At 44.3% G+C, this 20,458-nt stretch overlaps 1 protein-coding gene across 1 annotated transcript in view; it reads left to right on the top strand.

Moving 5' to 3' along the window:
• Positions 1-20,458, top strand: part of NCS1 (neuronal calcium sensor 1) — a 147,830-nt gene that overhangs the window by 117,675 nt on the left and 9,697 nt on the right. The window contains exons 3-6 of the mRNA XM_068248459.1: positions 9,652-9,790; positions 14,218-14,296; positions 15,120-15,208; positions 18,592-18,669. Of these exons, the coding sequence (XP_068104560.1) occupies positions 9,652-9,790; positions 14,218-14,296; positions 15,120-15,208; positions 18,592-18,669 (385 nt within the window). The remainder of the gene's footprint in view (positions 1-9,651; positions 9,791-14,217; positions 14,297-15,119; positions 15,209-18,591; positions 18,670-20,458) is intronic.

The following is a 20,458-nucleotide window of genomic DNA, read 5'->3' as shown; positions in this document are numbered from 1 at the left end:
GACTCAGCGATTGGAGGAGAAAAGAAAAAAGTTAAGGGCAGATATGACATCAGGATTTAGCTTCAAACTGTGGGCAAAAGACATGGTTCCCACCAGGAACAGAATTATCTTCATTTACTATATAAAATTAACTGAAATCAAAACGTGGACAGTACAATACATGTGTTATATAAGTAGATCAAGTATTTATCTACTTATACAGTGGGTTGCAAAAGTATTCAGCCCCCTTAAAGTTTTCCACATTTTGTCATATTACTGCCACAAACAAAAATCAATTTTATTGGAATTCCTCATGAAAGACCAACACAAAGTGGTGTAAACATGAGAAGTGGAACGAAAATCATTTTTTACAAATAAATAACTGCAAAGTGGTGTGTGCATAATTATTCGGCCCCCTTTGATCTGAGTGCAGTCAGTTGCCTATAGACATTGCGTGATGAGTGCTAACGACTAAATAGAGTGCACCTGTGTGTAATCTAATGTCAGTACAAATACAGCTGCTCTGTGACGGCCTCAGAGGTTGTCTAAGAGAATATTGGGAGCAACAACACCGTGAATTCCAAAGAACACACAAGACAGGTCCAAGACAGGCCAGGGATCAAGTTATTGAGAAATTTAAAGCAGGCTTAGGTTACAAAAAGATTTCCAAAGCCTTGAACATCGCAAAGAGCACTGTTCAAGCGATCATTCAGAAATGGAAGGAGTATGGCACAACTGTGAACCTACCAAGACAAGACCATCCACCTAAACTCACAGGCCGAACAAGGAGAACGCTAATCAGAAATGCATTCAAGAGGCCCATGGTGACTCTGGACGAGCTGCAGAGATCTACAGCTCAGGTGGGAGACTCTGTCCATAGGACAACTATTAGTCATGCACTGTACAAAGTTGGCCTATATGAAAGAGTGGCAAGAAGAAAGGCATTGTTAACAGAAAGCATAAGAAGTCCCGTTTGCAGTTTGCCACAAGCCATGTGGGGGACACAGCAACCATGTGGAAGAAGGTGCTCTGGTCAGATGAGACCAAAATGGAACTTTTTGGCCAAAATGCAAAACGCTATGTGTGGCAGAAAACTAACACTGCACATCACTCTAAACACACCATCCCCACTGTCAAATATGGTGGTGGCAGCATCATGCTCTGGGGGTGCATCTCTTCAGCAGGGACAGGAAAGCTGGTCAGAGTTGATGGGAAGATGGATGGAGCCAAATACAGGGCAAACGTGGAAGAAAACCTCTTGGAGACTGCAAAAGACTTGAGACTGGGGCGGAGGTTCACCTTCCAGCAGGACAATGACCCTAAACATAAAGCCAGGGCAACAATGGAATGGTTTAAAACAAAACATATCTATGTGTTAGAATGGCCCAGTCAAAGTCCAGATCTAAATCCAATCGAGAATCTGTGGCAAGATCTGAAAACTGCTGTTCACAAACGCTGTCCATCTAATCTGACTGAGCTGGAGCTGTTTTGCAAAGAAGAATGGGCAAGGATTTCAGTCTCTAGATGTGCAAAGCTGGTAGAGACATACCCTAAAAGACTGGCAGCTGTAATTGCAGCAAAAGGTGGTTCTACAAAGTATTGATTCAGGGGGCTGAATAATTACGCACGCCCCACTTTGCAGTCATTTATTTGTAAAAAATGTTTGGAATGATGTATGATTTTCGATCCACTGCTCACATGTACACCACTTTGTATTGGTCTTTCACGTGGAATTCCAATAAAATTGATACGTTTGTGGCAGTAATGTGACAAAATGTGGAAAACTTCCAGGGGGCCGAATACTTTTGCAACCCACTGTATATGTTTTTTTTCCCTGGCATAATATGGCTAATCCTACTGCTTTAAAAAGTAGCTTTTTTATACAAAAAAATGTAGAGGAAATGTTGTAGAGGAGTGTTGTAAAGCCAGATACAGTGTGGAAGCTGGTTCTGTTCTGTGGAGAGGGGAGGACAAGCAAGAGGTGCCCTTCTGCAGGCAGTACAACAGAACCATAGTGTGCAATCATTACTGATTGAACATGGCTGACTAATCACTACCATACCCATCAGTGGCATCAGGAGCTAGCTTTACTCACACAATTTACCGTATTTTTCGGACTATAAGACGCACTTTTTCTCCCCCAAAAGTGGGGGGGGGGGGGGGGAAGTTACTGCGTCTTATAGTCCAAATGTAACAATTTACCTGTCTGGGCGGGCACTGTGTCAGCAGCAGCAGAGTTATCCGGAGGTGTTCCAGCATAGCAGCAGCTGCTGCAATCTGTATGCCGGTGTCCATTGTCTTGTTCCCCGAGTGGCGGCAGTGGGATCAGCTGTACATCTCCCTGGGTGGCATAGCAGCAGCTGCTGCAATCATCTGCAATGCCTATGTGTATCTGCGGCTTGTCCCCCGAGCGACTGCAGCAGCAGCGTAATCCGAGATAACTCCCCAGGTGGCATGGCTGTAGGTGCTAATAAGATTGCTTATGCATGCGCCTCTTCTGCCCCGCATCAGCTGCGAGTCATTGTAATACAGGCACAGCGGGACATCTTCAGCCACATTACTAACAGCATCCGGTGTAATGTCAGAAATTGCAGCCCTGCACGTTTTGCAGCCCCGCATGCGCAGTTGGAGCCTGCATCCCATTAAATTGTGCAGCCACGTAAAAGTCCTAAATATCTCCACTTCCGCACCACGTACACCCCCGAAATTTTCAGGGGAGGGAGGGGACCCCCAGATCAAGCTCAGTGCCGAATTGCAGCCCCCGAGCCCCGCCGGTTCCCGAGACTGATTGCAGCAAACCTGCTTTGTGAAGTGTAGTATAGGGCTTTGTGAAGTGTAGTATAGTGTAGCTGGGTGGGGGGGATACATCAGTGGTTAGTGAAGTATAGTGTAGCTGGGTGGGGGGATATATCAGTGGTTAGTGAAGTATAGTGTAGCTGGGTGGGGGGATACAACAGTGGTTAGTGAAGTATAGTGTAGCTGGGTGGGGGGATACATTAGTGGTTAGTGAAGTATAGTGTAGCTGGGGGTGAGGTATCAGTTGTTAGTGTAGTTGGTGGGGCAGAAGTGGTTAGTGTAGCTGGGCAGTATAACTTAGATAGAAACATCTTAGGGGGAGGTTAAAGGTCTATAGGAGACTCCTGGACCATGAAGGCACCTAGATTTAGTAATTTTTTTCTAAATCTAGGTGCGTCTTATAGTCCGAAAAAAAAAGATGAAAAGCAAGGTACACACGCTGCATTGAGATAAACCCATCCCTCACGTCTTTTTCTTAGCTGTTTTAGCTTCTATTTACTTTTCAGGAAACCAGACTGAATTTGACAAGCTGTTCCTCATTTGCATAAATAACAACTTAAAAATATATATACTTAAATTCTTGCTGTGCTGGAAGACAGAAAGGGATTTCAGATGGCTAGTACAATATGTGTATATGTTTATCTCGTGGCACTCAGCCCCACTGTTGCCATTGCGGCCGAGTTCCCAGTCCCCGTAGGCGAAAGTACTTGTACGTGTGCATGAGGTTTTAACGGGCGACAATTGGCACACAAAAATCTAGCGTGTGTACCTGGCTTAATGCAGAGGCAAGTTGAGTACTACAGTATGATATGTAAACAAACCTCCCAGCTAAATCTGTCTGCAGAGGACAAAGGAAGAAGATGTGTTGTAAACATTAAACTACTACTAATAGTTGGTAGCCTGGCAACAGCGTTTATACCATTGCAGCTACAACATTTTCTATAACCGCATCTCCTAAGTTATACCAATTATCACAGTTAATTGTCAAACATCAGTTTTCTTTGTTGTAATCTTTGAAATTAGCTTAAAGCAGACCTGAACCCAGAAGTTCCTCTCTGCTCTAAGAGATACGCAACAGCATAATAAACTTTAAAGAAAAACATTTCTTTGTTACAGCTCATACAAATCCTGCAATAAATCTGTAGTATGTCTACTTCCTGCTTTCATGGAAGCAGACATAGGGTTAACATCTTGTGTTTACAAATTAGCAGCTCTGCCATGGCAGAGGAGAGTCCTGAGCTGATGCAGCAGAAGAGATCAAATTATAGTGGTGATTAGTCACAGATAAGGGGGACTAGACAGGCTAAACTCTCAGAATACATACAGGGTGCATTTCTCTGTGTTTTCCTTCTGTCCTGTGCTAGAGTTCAGGTCCACTTTCAAAACCGGGTGCCTGGCATCTTAAGTAACTCTGTATTGTGGCATGAGCTTGAAGGATCCCTTAGTGTGTGTGTGTGTGTGTGTGTGTGTGTGTGTGTGTGTGTGTGTGTGTGTGTGTGTGTGTGTGTGTGTGTGTGTGTCAGGCACCCTTTTGTTTTGTCTGTGGATCTGTCAATTAAACATTTTGAAAATTAAAGGCACCCATACACTTGTCTATTTTCCCCAGCAGATTTGATCACTGTGATCAAATCTGCTGGAAATTGATGCCCCAACATGTCATCAATGGATGATAGTTTTGATACATTTCCAGGTTAAATGAATCAAAACGATTGCTCCAGATGGAAAGATCTTGCTCGAAACGAGGCGGTCTGGTGCACAACAGTAGCGGTAGTGGATAGATGGCCGATCAATGTACCCCGGCATAGTGTTGGCAGCAGAGTGAATACTCACCTGTTCACCGCAAATCTCCTCCCTTCCCTGTGACCTTGTGGCATATACGGGGACATGTCAGGCACGTACCGCAGGTCATGGAGTATAGGTTGCCAACAGTGATGGAGAAAGGATACGGGAGGAGCCTGCCAGCAAACAGGTGAGTGTGCACTTTGCTGCCAACAGTTTTGGGGGAGAACTAGATGGGGGAGACCCGGGGAAAGCCTGGCAGCTGGCCCTGCATTGCAGCAGTGGTTCCATAGATTTTTAATAGATTTCTAGGTAAAATCTATTAAAAATCTATTTGAGTTATGTGGCAGTAATAGATACCTCTCTGATCAGATTTCGATCAGAGAGGATCTCTATCTTTATCGAATCTGGTTGCCATCTGCCAGTGTATAGCCACCTTATTTCCTTGCTAATAGTCAAACAGCTGGCTAGAAAGACATTATAGACATATTAAAAACATCAGCAGCCGATAGCTTTCAAAGCGAATCATTTTAAAGTGGACCTGAACTCCTGCACATGACAGAAGGAAAACAGAGAGAAATGCACATTGTTTGTATTTAGAGAGTTTAGCCTGTCTAATTCCCCCTCATCTGTGACTAATAACAAGTGTAATGTGATCTCTCAGTTGTCAGCTCAGGAATCTCAACAGTCCTTGGCAGAGCAGCTAATTTGTATTCACAGGATGTTAACCCTATGTCTGCTTCCATGAAAGTAGGAAGTAGACACGCTGCAGATTTATTGCAGGATTTGTATCAGCTGTAACAATGAAATGTTTTTTTCTTTAAAGGTTATTATGCTGTTGCTCATCTTTTAGAGCAGAGAGGAAGGAGTTCAGGTCCGCTTTAAAACTGTAAAAATGTAAAAGTCTATTCTTATGCAGTGCTGAAAGCAATGGTGCTTCATGGCACTGTTTAGTGGGAACGTGAAGAAGTATAGACAGCCAATTAAGGGTTTGTGCTTGGTAGGAAAACGAGAATGAAATGTAATTTAACTGTTTGTTAGAGCTGTCACATCAGGCATGTAGACCGACGCCACTTCCTGTCGCCAGGGAGATGCCAGGGGCCGGAAATGTATTCCTGAGGAAGAAATCATGACTTTTAATTGGATGCCAGGGGAATCCTACAGCTGAGGACTTCCAATGAGAATCTGCAGCATTCCATACATGCCCGCGTAAATGCCTGCACACCCTCACACGTATCATTTACATACACGTGTATATATACATATCTGTATACACACACACCCATATTTATGGACTTATAAACGCATCTGCACATATGCTCTCAAGTACTCCACAGCGTGGCTGGCAAGAAAGGGTATAAAAGAAGAAAAACTAATGACATGGCCTCCTTGATCACCTCATCTGAACCCCATTGAGAACCTGTGGTCCATCATAAAATGTGAGATTTACAAGGAGGGAAAACAGTACACCTCTCTGAACAGTGTCTGGGAGGCTGTGGTTGCTGCTGCACATAATGTTGATGGTGAACAGATCAAAACACTGACAGAATCCATGGATGGCAGGCTTTTGAGTGTCCTTGCAAAGAAAGGTGGCTATATTGGTTACTGATTTGTTTTTGTTTTATATATATATTTCCATAAAAAAATACTTAAATAGTTGCCTTAGGGACTGAACTTTTTTAATTGGTATGTGAAGAGGGTATATAACTGGGTTTTTTTTTTAATTTGTGGGCTTATGAATAGTGATGGACGCAAAACTGTAAAAATGCACCTTTATTTCCAAATAAAATATTGAATTTATATACATATACACAGTGGTTTGCAAAAGTATTCAGCCCCCTTAATGTTTTCCACATTTGTCATATTACTGCCACAAACATGGATCAATTTTATTGGAATTCCACGTGAAAGACCAATACAAAGTGGTGTACACGTGAGAAGTAGAACGAAAATCATTAATGATTCCAAACATTTAAAAAAATAAAATACAATAACTGCAAAGTGGAGTGTGCGTAATTATTCAGCCCCCTGAGTCAATACTTTGTAGAACCACCTTTTGCTGCAATTACAGCTGCCAGTATTTTAGGGTATGTCTCTACCAGCTTTGCAAATCTAGAGACTGAAATCCTTGCCCATTCTTCTTTGCAAAACAGCTCCAGCTCAGTCAGATTAGATGGACAGCGTTTGTGAACAGCAGTTTTCTGATCTTGCCACAGATTCTCAATTGGATTTTGATCTGGACTTTTACTGGGGCATTCTAACACATGGATAAGTTTTGTTTTAAACCATTCCATTGTTGCCCTGGCTTTATGTTTAGGGCCGTTGTCCTGCTGGTATGTGAATCTCCGCCCCAGTCTCAAGTCTTTTGCAGACTCCAAGAGGTTTTCTTCCAAGATTGCCCTGTATTTGGCTCCATCCATCTTCTAAGTCTGAACGATTTTAGGAAAAAAATTGAATTGAGCGAGTTCTGTCCGAAGTCATGATTTCGATTCGATTCACCATTTCCTTCAAATCAAGCATTGTTCCCCTCTCTATTTGTGCCCACTTTGTGTTCCTTTTGCCTGTGTGCCCCCTCTGTGTCTCTCTGTGCCCCCTCTGTCTCTCTCTGTGCCTCCTCTGTCCCCCAAGCTGCAGCAGTGCTGGACATGCCTTCGAGCACGAGTCCAGTGATGCCCATCTATCCACTTTGCCGCAGGCTCTTGTGCACGGCATACTTCCTGTATGTCATGTGACATACAGGAACCAGGAAGTCTGCCATGCACAAGAGCTGGCAGACGGCAAGAGAGGATGGACAGCATTGGACTCGTGTCGGAAGATATGTCCAACATTGCCGATGCTGCGGGCCGCACGTGCCCGGACTTGGGGTAAGTTTTTAAAGCGCTTCTTCAAACTTCCCTCGTGTGGAAATACGTAATCACAGAAACTGTCGCTTTGACGATTCCGAAATTGTGATCTTGGTGATCATGATTTTGGTTTAAATTCGATTTATCTTTCAGGCCTACCATCTTCCCATCAACTCTGACCAGCTTCCCTGTCCCTGCTGAAGAGAAGCACCCCCAAAGCATGATGCTGCCACCACCATATTTGACAGCGGGGATGGTGTGTTCAGAGTGATGTGCAGTGTTAGTTTTTCCGACGCACATAGCATTTTGCATTTTGGCCAAAAAGTTCCATTTTGGTCTCATCTTACCAGAGCACCTTCTTCCACATGTTTGCTGTGTCCCCCACATGGCTTGTGGTGAACTGCAAACGGGACTTCTTATGCTTTTCTGTTAACAATAGCTTTCTTCTTGCCACTCTTCCATAAAGGCCAACTTTGAGCAGTGCACGACTAATAGTTGTCCTATGGACAGATTCCCCCACCTGAGCTGTAGATCTCTGCAGCTCGTCCAGAGTCACCATGGGCCTCTTGACTGCATTTCTGATCAGCACTCTCCATGTTCGGGCTGTGAGTTTAGGTGGACGGCCTTGTCTTGGTAGGTTTACAGTTGTGCCATACTCCTTCCATTTCTAAATGATCGCTTGAACAGAGCCTCATGGGATGTTCAAGGATTTGGAAATCTTTTTGTAGCCTAAGCCTGCTTTAAATTTCTCAATAACTTTATCCCTGACTTGTCTGGTGTGTTCTTTGGACTTCATGGTGCTGTTGCTCCCAAGATTCTCTTAGACAACCTCTGAGGCCGTCACAGAGCAGCTGTATTTGTACTGACATTAGATTACACACAGGTGCACTCTATTTAGTCATTAGCACTCATCAGGCAATGTCTATGGGAAACTGACTGCACTCAGACCAAAGGGGGCTGAATAATTACGCACACTCCACTTTGCAGTTGCACTTTGCAACAAAAAATGTTTGGAACCATGTATGAATTTCGCTCCACTTCTCACAGGTACACCACTTTGTATTAGTCTTTCACATGGAATTCCAATAAAATGAATTCATGTTTGTGGCATAATATGACAAAATGTGGAAACCGTCAAGGGGGCTGAATACTTTTGCAAACCACTGTATGTATAAGTATGTATGTGTATGTATGTATATATATATATATATATATATATGTATTATGGTCCATAAATATTTGGACAGAGACAACTTTTTTCTAATTTTGGTTCTGTACATTACCACAGTGAGTTTTAATGCAGCAACTCAGATGCACTTGTAGTGCAGACAGTTGTGAGGCAACTGAAGCATTTTTTTAAAGCGGACCTGAAAACTGACAAAAAAAAAACCCTTTCACTTACCTGAGGCTTCTGCTAGCCACCTGCAGCTGCCCTGCGCTCACGCCATTACCATAGGATCCTCCAGTCCCCCACCACAGCTCTGTTTCTCTATCACCGACTTATAAGTTGACGGCCACTGCGCGCATCCTCACTCCCACTCACGACGCCGGCAGTGTCCTGTGCAGGTGCAGTACGAGAAAATCACCTGGTGACCGGAGCATGTACGAGAGGGCATGCAGCCAGGGCCCCGCAGGCTCAGTGGGTGGCGAGTGCAAAAAGTGAAAGTGAGTCGCGGCAGGGGAACGGAGGAGTGTGGACACTTAAGGCGTGTACACACGCCATACCGCCGGCAACGACGGGCAGACTGATGAGGCTGATTCTGAACGATCCATCAGAAACGGCCTTATCAGTCTGCCGACAGCGCATACACACGTGCTACTGTCGGCTGAACGTCCGCCCAGTGGGAGGGTGTGACGGACCCGTCATTGCCGGCGGTATGGTGTGTACACGCGCCTTTAATCTTTTATGTAGTTGCGGCCCCAAAACAGGTCTGCACACACTTTGGATGGCTGCCTAATGTAATCACCACCAGTTCAAGTGGGTGAAAATTATCTAATGTCTGTATGTAGCTTAGGCTGAGTGGCTGTGTGACTGACAAGAGGGGCCTTTACTTTACCCAAATTGCCCTTATTATAACACAGCAGAGAATGAAAGCACAAGCTATGTCACCAGCCAAATGTTCTTTTCTCCAGCCATGACCCACATGCAATTGTTCTGTGCTGGATATTGTGCTGTTTGATTATTGCTGGAATATTAATTCTGCTTTGTGGTTATTGCTGCACCTCCTGTAACCTGGCCTTGTTGTGTCCACAGGTATAAAGGCTTCATCAAAGACTGTCCCAGCGGGCAACTGGACGCAGCAGGGTTCCAGAAGATATACAAACAGTTCTTCCCCTTCGGAGACCCAACTAAATTTGCCACATTTGTCTTCAATGTCTTCGACGAGAACAAAGTGAGTTACTAACTGCTTATAATGTATATTTAATGTATTAAAGCCATTATTTTAATTCTCTCTTTTAAAATATGCAATACATGCAATCATTATTTCATTAATATTTAGAAGTGTGTGTGTGTGTGTTGTGTGTGTGTGTGTGTGTGTGTGTGTGTGTGTGTGTGTGTGTGTGTGTGTGTGTGTGTGTGTGTGTGTGTGTGTGTGTGTGTGTGTGTGTGTGTGTGTGTAGCGAGAGACTGTATCTTCTGCTTATTTCGTCACATAATCTTTTCCTTGTAAGCATTTTTCATATCTTTTACATGGTTTTCAATTCCTTTTGTTGTATTTGCATCACACTCCTCACCTATGGGTTGGAGGAACTGAGGGGTGGAGCTTCATGTTAATGCTGCTGGACTACTGTAGGGGAAGAAGAGATTAACCTGACAGGTGCAAGATGTGTGTGTATGTCTGTGTGTGTGTAATGCAGGGCAGAAAGTTTGAAAAGCACCACATATAAAACAGAGCACTGTAACAATCACCCTTTAGCACTCCACTGTATTGAACAAATGTTGGCCGACTGCTATCTTACTTGCCGAATTGGGGCCATCTCCTGCTTATTATTTCCTTTACAGAACAGAACAGTCTACATGTTCATATGATTGTTCCTAAACTGTCATCCAAAATTATCACTAAGGACCATTAAGGGGGATAATAGAGTTGCCTGTGTGTGTGGGATTTGCTTTTGTGAGTAGGTGCGGGTCTACTATAAAGCCACCTGAATCACTTGATTCAGGTGGACAAATCTAGGAGCGGTGTTTTGACAAACAGTTTGGGCCACCTGGATCCTCCCTCCTCTGTCCTGCCCACCTTCCTGACACCCACATTACCCTCCTCATCCACGCATCGGCGAGAGACCACCATGGCCATTCAGAGGGGAAGCTTAGGCATGCGACCAATCAGGCGGAGGTGCAGGCACCAGACCGGCCAATCACAGCCGCCCGCTGCTCCTTTTGCTTACCGGTACAGGCAAGAGCACGGCACCGTCATTGGGCCAATCACTGCACTCGATCAGTAGCAGTTACATCTGATAAGTGCCTGCCTGATTGGTCTCATGCCACAGCTTTCCCCTCTTACTGGCCACGGTGATCTCTTGCCGGTGATGGGGTTTATAGGGGAGGCATACATTTTTTTTTTTGGGGGGGGGGGGAGTTTGAGGGAGGAGCATCCTTCAAAGTTTGCTTAAGGCAGCAGAAAGTCTAGAACCGGCCATGTTTGTGAGTCACAAACATTTTGCCCCATCCCACAATTAAAAATCTGGCTATACCCAGGGCCGAATTTCTGGAAGGGCCACAAAGGCCCAGGCCTTTAGCGATTGCTTCATCTGAAAAAGGAGACTGAAGAGCAACACATAAAAAAGGGAAGATCTCAAGAGACCTTCATGAAACTAAGGGGCTGCTGTACATGATTGATACACATGGAGGAGGGGGCTGCACATGGAATGGGAGGGGTGCCGTGCACAAAAAAGGGGAGCCACAACATACTTGGCCTTGGGGCACAAAAAGTCTAAATCTGGCCTTGGCTATACGTAATGTAAATAGAGAGCACAAGCACTACATTGCGGACCGAGCCCTTCCTCGGGTATGAAGATCTTGCTGCTGTATGATTCCTCTTTTCTATGAAAAAAACACCCACCACGGTTCTCCTGACCTACATACCTGTACATTATCCCAGGAGCCACAACACTATCTACATCACGCGCATTGTCTTATTTTCACTTATTATGACTAAACCCCACAGAGAATAAGCATAAAATGTAACAATTATACATAATGTCCTACGCTGGATGTGGGCCTCCCCCAGAGCCTTGTTTCATCCCTAATTGATTACATTATATATGGCTTTGATCGCTCTACCAAGGACAGCATACAGAACGACTCCTCAGCTGTTTATGATTAATTGACGTTTATTACATTAATTTAAGTGTAACTGGTTTATTTACTCCTGGCACAGACAGCCGCAACACATGGCGTGGGTATATGTCATGATTTCATATTTCAATTTGTGCACCCCTTACAGTAATCATATTGGTTAGTGTAACCTAAAGGGGATTTTCTCAAGTACTGTGACAGATTTGCTTGCCGTAATCGGATAATATACGGATTAATGAGTTGATCTGCTCAAACTTTTAATATTCCCAACTGGCTTTTTTATATCTCTGAGCGACTCCTTTGCAGAGTTTGTTCTGTATAGCTGAAGCAAGTGATCAGTCAGGTGGTAGAATTGTAAGGCTCTGATTTGCTGGTCACGGTCATGTGACGTTTCTGTCCCTTTTGTAGGCTAAATCAGGAAGTGGCCACAGCCAATCAAAGCCTATAAATATTACACCTGATCAATGCACATTGATTACAGGCTTCTTGATGAGTTCTGCTGCACACAAGCAACTCTCTCTGCACATCATTTCTGTGTTGGGCATGTCAACGGTTAAGCTAACCATGTGTGTGTATTAAGCATACAGTGGTTTGCAAAAGTATTCTGCCCCCTTGAAGTTTTCCACATTTTGTCACATTACTGCCACAAACATGAATTCATTTTATTGGTATTCCACGTGAAAGACCAATACAAAGTGGTGTACATGTGAGAAGTGTAACGACAATCATACATGATTCCAAACATTTTTTACAAATAAATAACTGCAAAGTGGGGTGTGCGTAATTATTCAGCCCCCCTGAGTCAATACTTTGTAGAAACACCTTTTGCTGCAATTACAGCTGCCAGTCTTTTAGGGTATGTCTCTACCAGCTTTGCACATCTAAAGTCTGAAATCCTTGCCCATTCTTCTTTGCAAAACAGCTCCAGCTCATTCAGATTAGATGGACAGCGTTTGTGAACAGCAGTTTTCAGATCTTGCCGCAGAGTCTCGATTGGATTTAGATCTGGACTTTGACTGGGCCATTCTAACACTTGGATATGTTTTGTTTTAAACCATTCCATTGTTGCCCTGGCTTTATGTTTAGGGTTGTTGTCCTGCTGGAAGGTGAACCTTCATCCCAGTCTCAAGTCTTTTGCAGACTCCAAGAGGTTTTCTTCCAAGTTTGCCCTGTATTTGGCTCCATCCATCTTCCCATCAACTCTGACCAGCTTCCCTGTCCTTGCTGAAGAGAAGCTCCCCCAGAGCATGATGCTGCCACCACCATATTTGACAGTGGGAATGGTGTGTTCTGAGTGATGTGCAGTGTTAGTTTTCTGCCAAACACATAGCGTTTTGCATTTTGGTCTCATCTGACCAGAGCACCTTCTTCCACATGTTTGCTGTGTCCCCCACATGGCTTGTGGCAAACTGCAAACGGGACTTCTTATGCTTTTCTGTTAACAATGGCTTTCTTCTTGCCCCTCTTCCATAAAGGCCAACTTTGTGCGGTGCACGACTAATAGTTGTCCTATGGACAGATTCTCCCACCTGAGCTGTAGATCTCTGCAGCTCGTCCAGAGTTACCATGGGCCTCTTGACTGCATTTCTGATCAGCGCTCTCCTTGTTCGGCCTGTGAGTTTAGGTGGACGGCCTTGTCTTGGTAGGTTTACAGCTGTGCCATACTCCTTCCATTTCTGAATGATCGCTTGAACACTGCTCCATGAGATGTTCAAGGCTTTGAAAATCTTTTTGTAACCTAAGCCTGCTTTAAATTTCTCAATAACTTTATCCCTGACCTGTCTGGTGCGTTCTTTGGACTTCATGGTGTTGTTGCTCCCAAGATTCTCTTAGACAGCCTCTGAGGCCATCACAGAGCAGCTGTATTTGTACTGACATTAGATTACACACAGGTGCACTCTATTTAGTCATTAACACTCATCAGGAAATGTCTATGGGCAACTGACTGCACTCAGACCAAAGGGGGCTGAATAATTATACACACCCCACTTTGCAGTTATTTATTTGTAAAAAAATGTTTGGAATCATGTATGATTTTCGTTCCACTTTTCACATGTTCACCACATTGTATTGGTCTTTCACATGGAATTCCAATAAAATTGATTCATGTTTGTGGCAGTGATATGACAAAATGTGGAACATTTCAAGGGGGCCGAATACTTTTGCAAACCACTGTAAAGGTTTTTCACCTTCTTCTGGATGAACTGCGATATATGGAGATATATGAGGGTGCAGGCTAGCGTTGTACCTTATTTTCTGGTTAAACTTGACTTCAGGAAGTATTTTTTCAACCAAACTATGTATTTTAAATTTAAATTGTGGATGTGTAATAAAGTTGTATTCATATTTACATTTATATTGAATTGAGGCCCGCTTCCTTTCATTTATATTGATTTCCATTGAGCCTCAGGCTTTTACATGCATCCTTAGAGAGGTTGTAGAGGAATAACCAGCTCCTCTAGCTTTAAACGTTGAATCGGAAGTGACTTATGCATGATCTGCTGTTTTATTTTCCTCCAGGATGGAAGGATTGAGTTCTCAGAGTTTATCCAGGCTTTATCGGTCACTTCCCGGGGGACGCTGGATGAGAAGCTGAGATGTAAGTCCTCTGCAATGTGCAGTGTACATCCTCTATTGGAAGCCACACATTCCTATCAGAAAATCATGCACAAACTACTATCAGAAAACCATGCACAAACACTCAACCATCTGAAAAACATACACAAACACTCAACCATCTGAAAAACATACACAAACACTCAACCATCAGAAAATCATGCACAAACACTCAACCATCAGAAAACCATGCACAAACACTCAACCATCAGAAAACCATGCACAAGAACTCAACCATCAGAAAACCATGCACGAACACTCAACCATCAGAAAACCATGCACAAACACTCAACCATCAGAAAACCATGCACAAACACTCAACCATCAGAAAACCATGCACAAACACGCAACCATCAGAAAACCATGCACGAAAACACTCTACCATCAGAAAACCATGGAAAAACACTGAACCATCAGAAAACCATGCACAAACACTCTACCATAAGAAAATCATGCACAAACACTCAACCATCAGAAAATCATACACAAACACTCTACCATAAGAAAACCATGCATAAACACTGAACTACCAGAAACCCGTGCACAAACAATCAACCCTCAGAACACCATGCACAAACACTCAACCCTCAGAACACCATGCACAAACACTCATCCTTCAGAAAACAATGCACAAACACTCAACCATCAGAAAACAATGCACAAACACTCAACCATCAGAAAATCATGCACAAACATTCAACCATCAGAAAACCGTGCACAAACACAGCCCACTCTATTTATGAACCTGCCTTGCTGGGAGGTTCATTTTCTATATTTTTGATGACTTTACTCTTTCCTTCTTATAGGGGCGTTTAAACTGTACGATTTGGACAATGACGGCTATATCACGCGAAACGAGATGCTGGACATTGTGGACGCCATTTACCAGATGGTGGTGAGTGTGGAACTTGCCTATTCAGTAAATAAATTAATTTTGGTGCAGAAAAGTTAATGCAGTTTAGATTTCCCATTTATCAATGCCAATTTCCTGCTGTGATTGCAGCCTGTTGGTTTTTTTTGAATTCTTGGACATTTTTATGTTTTTTCTTGAGGGGTGTATTTAGCATACTTTGCTCCATTTTTTTTTTATGTCAAAATGCCACAAACACTGCCTCATAACCAAGGCCGGGTTTATACTTTCTCCACCCCTAGGACAACTCCCTTGTGGCATTCTTTCCATGTGCAGCCGCTTTCTTCATGTAATAATAATCCAAACATTTGTATAGCGCTCCTGTTGGACTCAAAGCGCTCAAGAGCTGCAGCCGCTGGGATGCGCTCAAGAGGCCACCCTGCAGTGTTAGGGAGTCTGGCCTTTAACTCCTTACTGAATAAGTACTGACCCTAGCCAGGATTCAAACCCTGGTCTCCCATGTTAAAGGCAGTGCCCTTAACCAGTACTCTATCCAGCCACTCTACTGTCACATCCATGTACAGAAGCCCTATTCCTTGAGCAGCATCAACCCTCTTCCACGTTGCTCCCCATATTCATAAGACCTTACATTTTATAGCCTCCTCGTTAACATGCAGCAATACCTCTTCCTTGCCCAGCTGCCAACCTCGGCTTAACCCGTCCAAGGCCAGGGCCTTTGTGGCTTTTCCAAAAATCTAGCCCTGCTCATAACACAAAAACATATTGGTTGCATGTGTGACACTAATTCAGAGTGCAGTGCGGGACATGTAGTTTATTATTAATATTATTGTTAATTGGATTGGCTGCATAGGGATAAATAGGGGTGACAGAAAAACTAGGACATACAAGGTACCAGAGCATGCGATGGGGTGAAAGGTCTTCGATAACACATAATTCAGATCCAGGTCAGCTCGTGAGTAGGTTGCCCAACAATGAGGGTGCATGATCAAGTTGGATACGCTGGGTGGGAGGGGAGGACACTGCCAGAGGCTTAAAATTTAAAGGGAGGGGATAGGGACACGTTAGGTCTATTGGCAATGTGCACTTTAACTCTTTCGAATCCTATATAGGACTACATCTCCCCTATAGCACCAATGTCAGACATGGTCCGACATGGAAAAATGTGGCTTCCACTAGATGGCGTTGTTGCTGATAAAATACGGCGCAGTGTCGCCCTGTACTGATCAAAGTGTTGGACTATGTCCAACACTCTGATCGCCACCGGCCATCTCCTACTCCAAATTTGGTCCAGTATGGCTTCCCCTATGATTGCAAGGTCTGAAACTTTAATCCTCTCTGGCAGCACCACGTAAAAATGGAATTGCGAAACAGATAGATAGAGCCTCTCCTTTTGGAGCTGCAGCGCATGTGCTGGCCCTGCAGCCGCCACTGATCTCTGATGCTCTAGAGCGAGGAGGTACAGATTGTAACGATTGGTGTCAGCACACAGAGAGAATCTGATTATTGGTGATCTGCAGTATCACCAAGAATACAGATATATACCTGATTGATGATCTGCAGAATCACCGATAATACAGATATATTGCTAACCTCTGGACACCTATATAGTGTGAGTGTTTGGTGCAACAGTAATAACTTTGAGTGAGGACCACCCGAGGAGCAGGTGGTCCTTGGCAGTATGAGAAATACCTCCCTTTGGAAGTGCAGAGATCTTGCAGCAGCCTGAGACATCCAAGGGGGCGGAGTCCCTGGCTGTATAGCAAGAAGACCCGGTGGCTAGTGACCCCTGGAAGATGGGCGTCACAAGCAGGTCTGGAGAATAACACAAATGACAATACAGTTCCCTAGTCTTGGGTGCGAGGTCCGTGGTCTCAGCACCCTGGAACTAGTCTTCAGCATAATACAAAGAAAATACAGTTCCCTAGTCTTGGGTGCGAGGTCCGTGGTCTCAGCACCCTGGAACTAGTCTGGAGTATAACACAAATAATACAGTTCCCTAGTCTTGGGTGCGAGGTCCGTGATCTCAGCACCCTGGAACTAGTCTGGAGTATAACACATATGATAATACAGTTCCCTAGTCTTGGGTGCGAGGTCCGTAGTCTCAGCACCCTGGAACTAGTCTGGAGTATAACACAAATGATAATACAGTAGTAATCTGGCTCAGTGTGAATTCCCAGGTCCTCCTGGTTCAAACACACTGTAGGATCTGACTATGGTCTGAATGCTTCCACGTAAGTGTTCGCAATGGCAGACAACCAGCAACTGACAAGCAAGCTGTATATATAGTTGCAGGAATCTGCCGCCCCGCCCGAGCCACTCAGCTAATCAGGAGTCCAGCAGGAATCAGCTAATCGTCCGGATCAGCTGATACCTTTGCTGCTGGTATAAAGGTCCTGACTTCTGGCGCGCGCGTAGCTCTCCATCCATCTGTGTGAACTAACAGACCCAGCCACACCAGACGCATGCTATTGCGTGCAAACCGCCGCGTTGGACGCGGAAACAGCTGCCTTACTGCCAGTACATGCGGCGGCTTTTCCGCGATCTCTCACACAGATCCTCCCAACTACTGCCACCACTCCTTTTTTCTGGACACCCATGCCCCATGCCCCATGCCCCATGCTTTTGAAGCTCTTGTAAGCCACATTATGTGGCTATGTGGGCTGCATTCGGCCTGTGGACCAGTTATTTGGAATTGCATTTAAAAAAAAAAAGCCAGATACTTACCTAAGAAGAAGGAAGGCTCTGGGTCCTATAGAATCCTACTTCTTCTCTCCTGGTGCCCTCGGTGCAGCACTACCTTCCCCGTTTGAATCCCCTGCAGCAGGGGACTTCGGAAGTTTTCGGGAGCCAAGTTCTCCCAAAACAGGCAGCTCCATACTGCGCACGCGCGAGTATGCGAGAGAGGGCGCTCGCGCGTGCGCAGTACAGAGGGGCCAGACTTCAGGAGCACTCGGGCTCCCGAAGACTTCCGAAGCCCCCCTTCGGCGGCAGACATAGCTGTATTTGACCAAATTAGATGGATACTGCTATGGGGGATCCTGCAAGGGAATGGGCAATGGGAGAGGAGCGGGGAGTCTCTATAGGACTCAGAGCCTTCCCTCTCCTTAGGTAAGTATCTGGCTTTTTTTTATGCAATTCCCAATGACTTTAAGATTGACACCTAGGTAATGATATACTCCTCTCACCATATTCATGTCTCTAGAAAATTCATAGTTCTTTAAGAAGGCAGTGCCACTAACTTATCTACAAGCTCAAGCGCTATATTTTTTGCTGCTGCACATAAATAAGTTGTTTGTTTTTTATCCAATAGATATTTTATGATGTCCCCCAATATGTTTGAGGTGCCCAGTCTCATCTTCCATTCATTTTCCTGCAATGAGTCTGAATTGTGTGTTTTCTTCTTGCAGGGTAACACAGTGGAGCTTCCCGAGGAGGAGAATACTCCAGAGAAAAGGGTGGACCGGATTTTCGCCATGATGGACAAGGTGGGAGAAATGGCCTCTTCATAGTAAGAGGAGTTATCTCTGGCTTAAAGTGTACCCAAGATGGGGCCCCTTTAAAAATGTATACATACCTGGGGCTTCCTCCAGCCCCCTCCCGACTGATCGCTCTCTCATCGTCCTCAGTCGCCTTCTCCTTCGCCTGCACCAGTCTTGCTCCCGCTCTCTGCCTCCTCCTTCGTCCGCAACTGGCTCTGGTAAGTCCTTCAGTCGGGCCAGTTGTCGCAGGTGCAGTCCAGCAGCGCACGCTCCCCGTCTTGCTCCCGTCGCTGCAGCTGTGCCGTAGTACTGCGCAAGCACAGATCGCTCCTGCCGATGGGAGCATGGCAGGCGTGGGAGTGATAAGCCTGGAGGGGGCTGTAGGAAGCCCCAAGTATGTATATTTTTTTTCTTAAGTTCCCATCTCAGGTTTACTTTAAGTTTAGCTACGACTAAGGACCCGATAGGGTCAGAAACGCGTCAGCTTGCATGCTGTTTTTTACGATGGTCTAATAAAGTATTTGGTCTTAACTTATGGAAGGTGTGCGGAGGAATCTTCGAACATTACTTTAAAGGGGAACTGAAGAGAGGGGTATATGGAGGCTGTCATGTTTATTTCCTTTTAATCAATACCAGTTGCCTGGCAGCCCTGCTGGTCTATTTCTCTGCAGTAGTATCTGATTAAAAACAGAAACAAGCATGCAGCTAGTCTTGTCAGATCTGACTTATAAGTCTGAACCACTGAAACACCTGATCTGCTGCATGCTTGTTCAGGGGCTATAGCTAATAGTATTAGAGGCAGAGGATCAGCAGAGCTGCCAGGCAACTGGTATTGCTTAAAAGGAAATAAACATGACAGCCTCCATATACCTCTCTCTTCAGTTCCCCTTTAAGTTTGGGTGCTAAAGTTGGGATAAATGATGTATAAGCATCCAAATGGGGTAGGCAGAGTAAGGATAAGGTTAAGTACCAAGCAAGGGATTAAAGGGAACCTAAAGTGAGAGGTATATGCAGACTGCCATATTTATTTCTTTTTATGCAATACCGGTTCTGATCCTCTGCATCTAATACATTTATGTATAGAGTAGTTGGGAGGAGAGCCATAAATGACTTGTTTAACCACTTCACCCCAAAGCGGTTTAACTCTAACAGACGAGCGATTTTCACCTTTCAGTGCTCATCCCTTTCATTTGCCAATAGCTTAATCACTACTAATCACAATTAAATGATCTATATCTTGTTTTTTTCACCACCAATTAGGTTTTTGGGGGTTGATATGTTTTCAGTAATTACTTTATTTTCTATGCATTTTAAAGGGAAAAACAAGGAAAAAATACACTCCAACTTCATCCCCTATAGTTTTAATATTTACACTGCTACCCACACATTTTATCTGCCTATTTGTCCTGGTTATCACAAGATTTTAATTATGTCCCTAGTACAAAGTATGGTGACAATATATTATTTGGAAATAAAGGTGTATTTTTTCTATGGTGGTTTTTTTCCCCTAAACTCACATGCACGCGTGCGGGAACGTACGTAACGCACGGGAGCGCACATGAGTGCGCAGGAGCGTGTGCATGCACACAGCGGCAGCAGCGCTGTTTGACCTATAAAATCGTCCTGGAGCCGTTAAGAGGCTCTAGCTTGTTATTAAGTGGTTAAACAAAATCTTCATACAAGTCCACCACACTCGAATAGTCACGTGTTGATAGGAGGATAAGGATCATGAGAAAACACAGAAAATATGCTAAATGTCCAACTTTTTTGTATCAGAAAAAAGATTTCTATATCG

Source organism: Hyperolius riggenbachi, chromosome 8 (assembly GCF_040937935.1).
Source record: "Hyperolius riggenbachi isolate aHypRig1 chromosome 8, aHypRig1.pri, whole genome shotgun sequence".
Taxonomy (NCBI): Eukaryota; Metazoa; Chordata; class Amphibia; order Anura; family Hyperoliidae; genus Hyperolius; species Hyperolius riggenbachi.
Note: the sequence above shows the minus strand (reverse complement) of the source record. Positions and strands in the feature narration are given on the sequence as shown.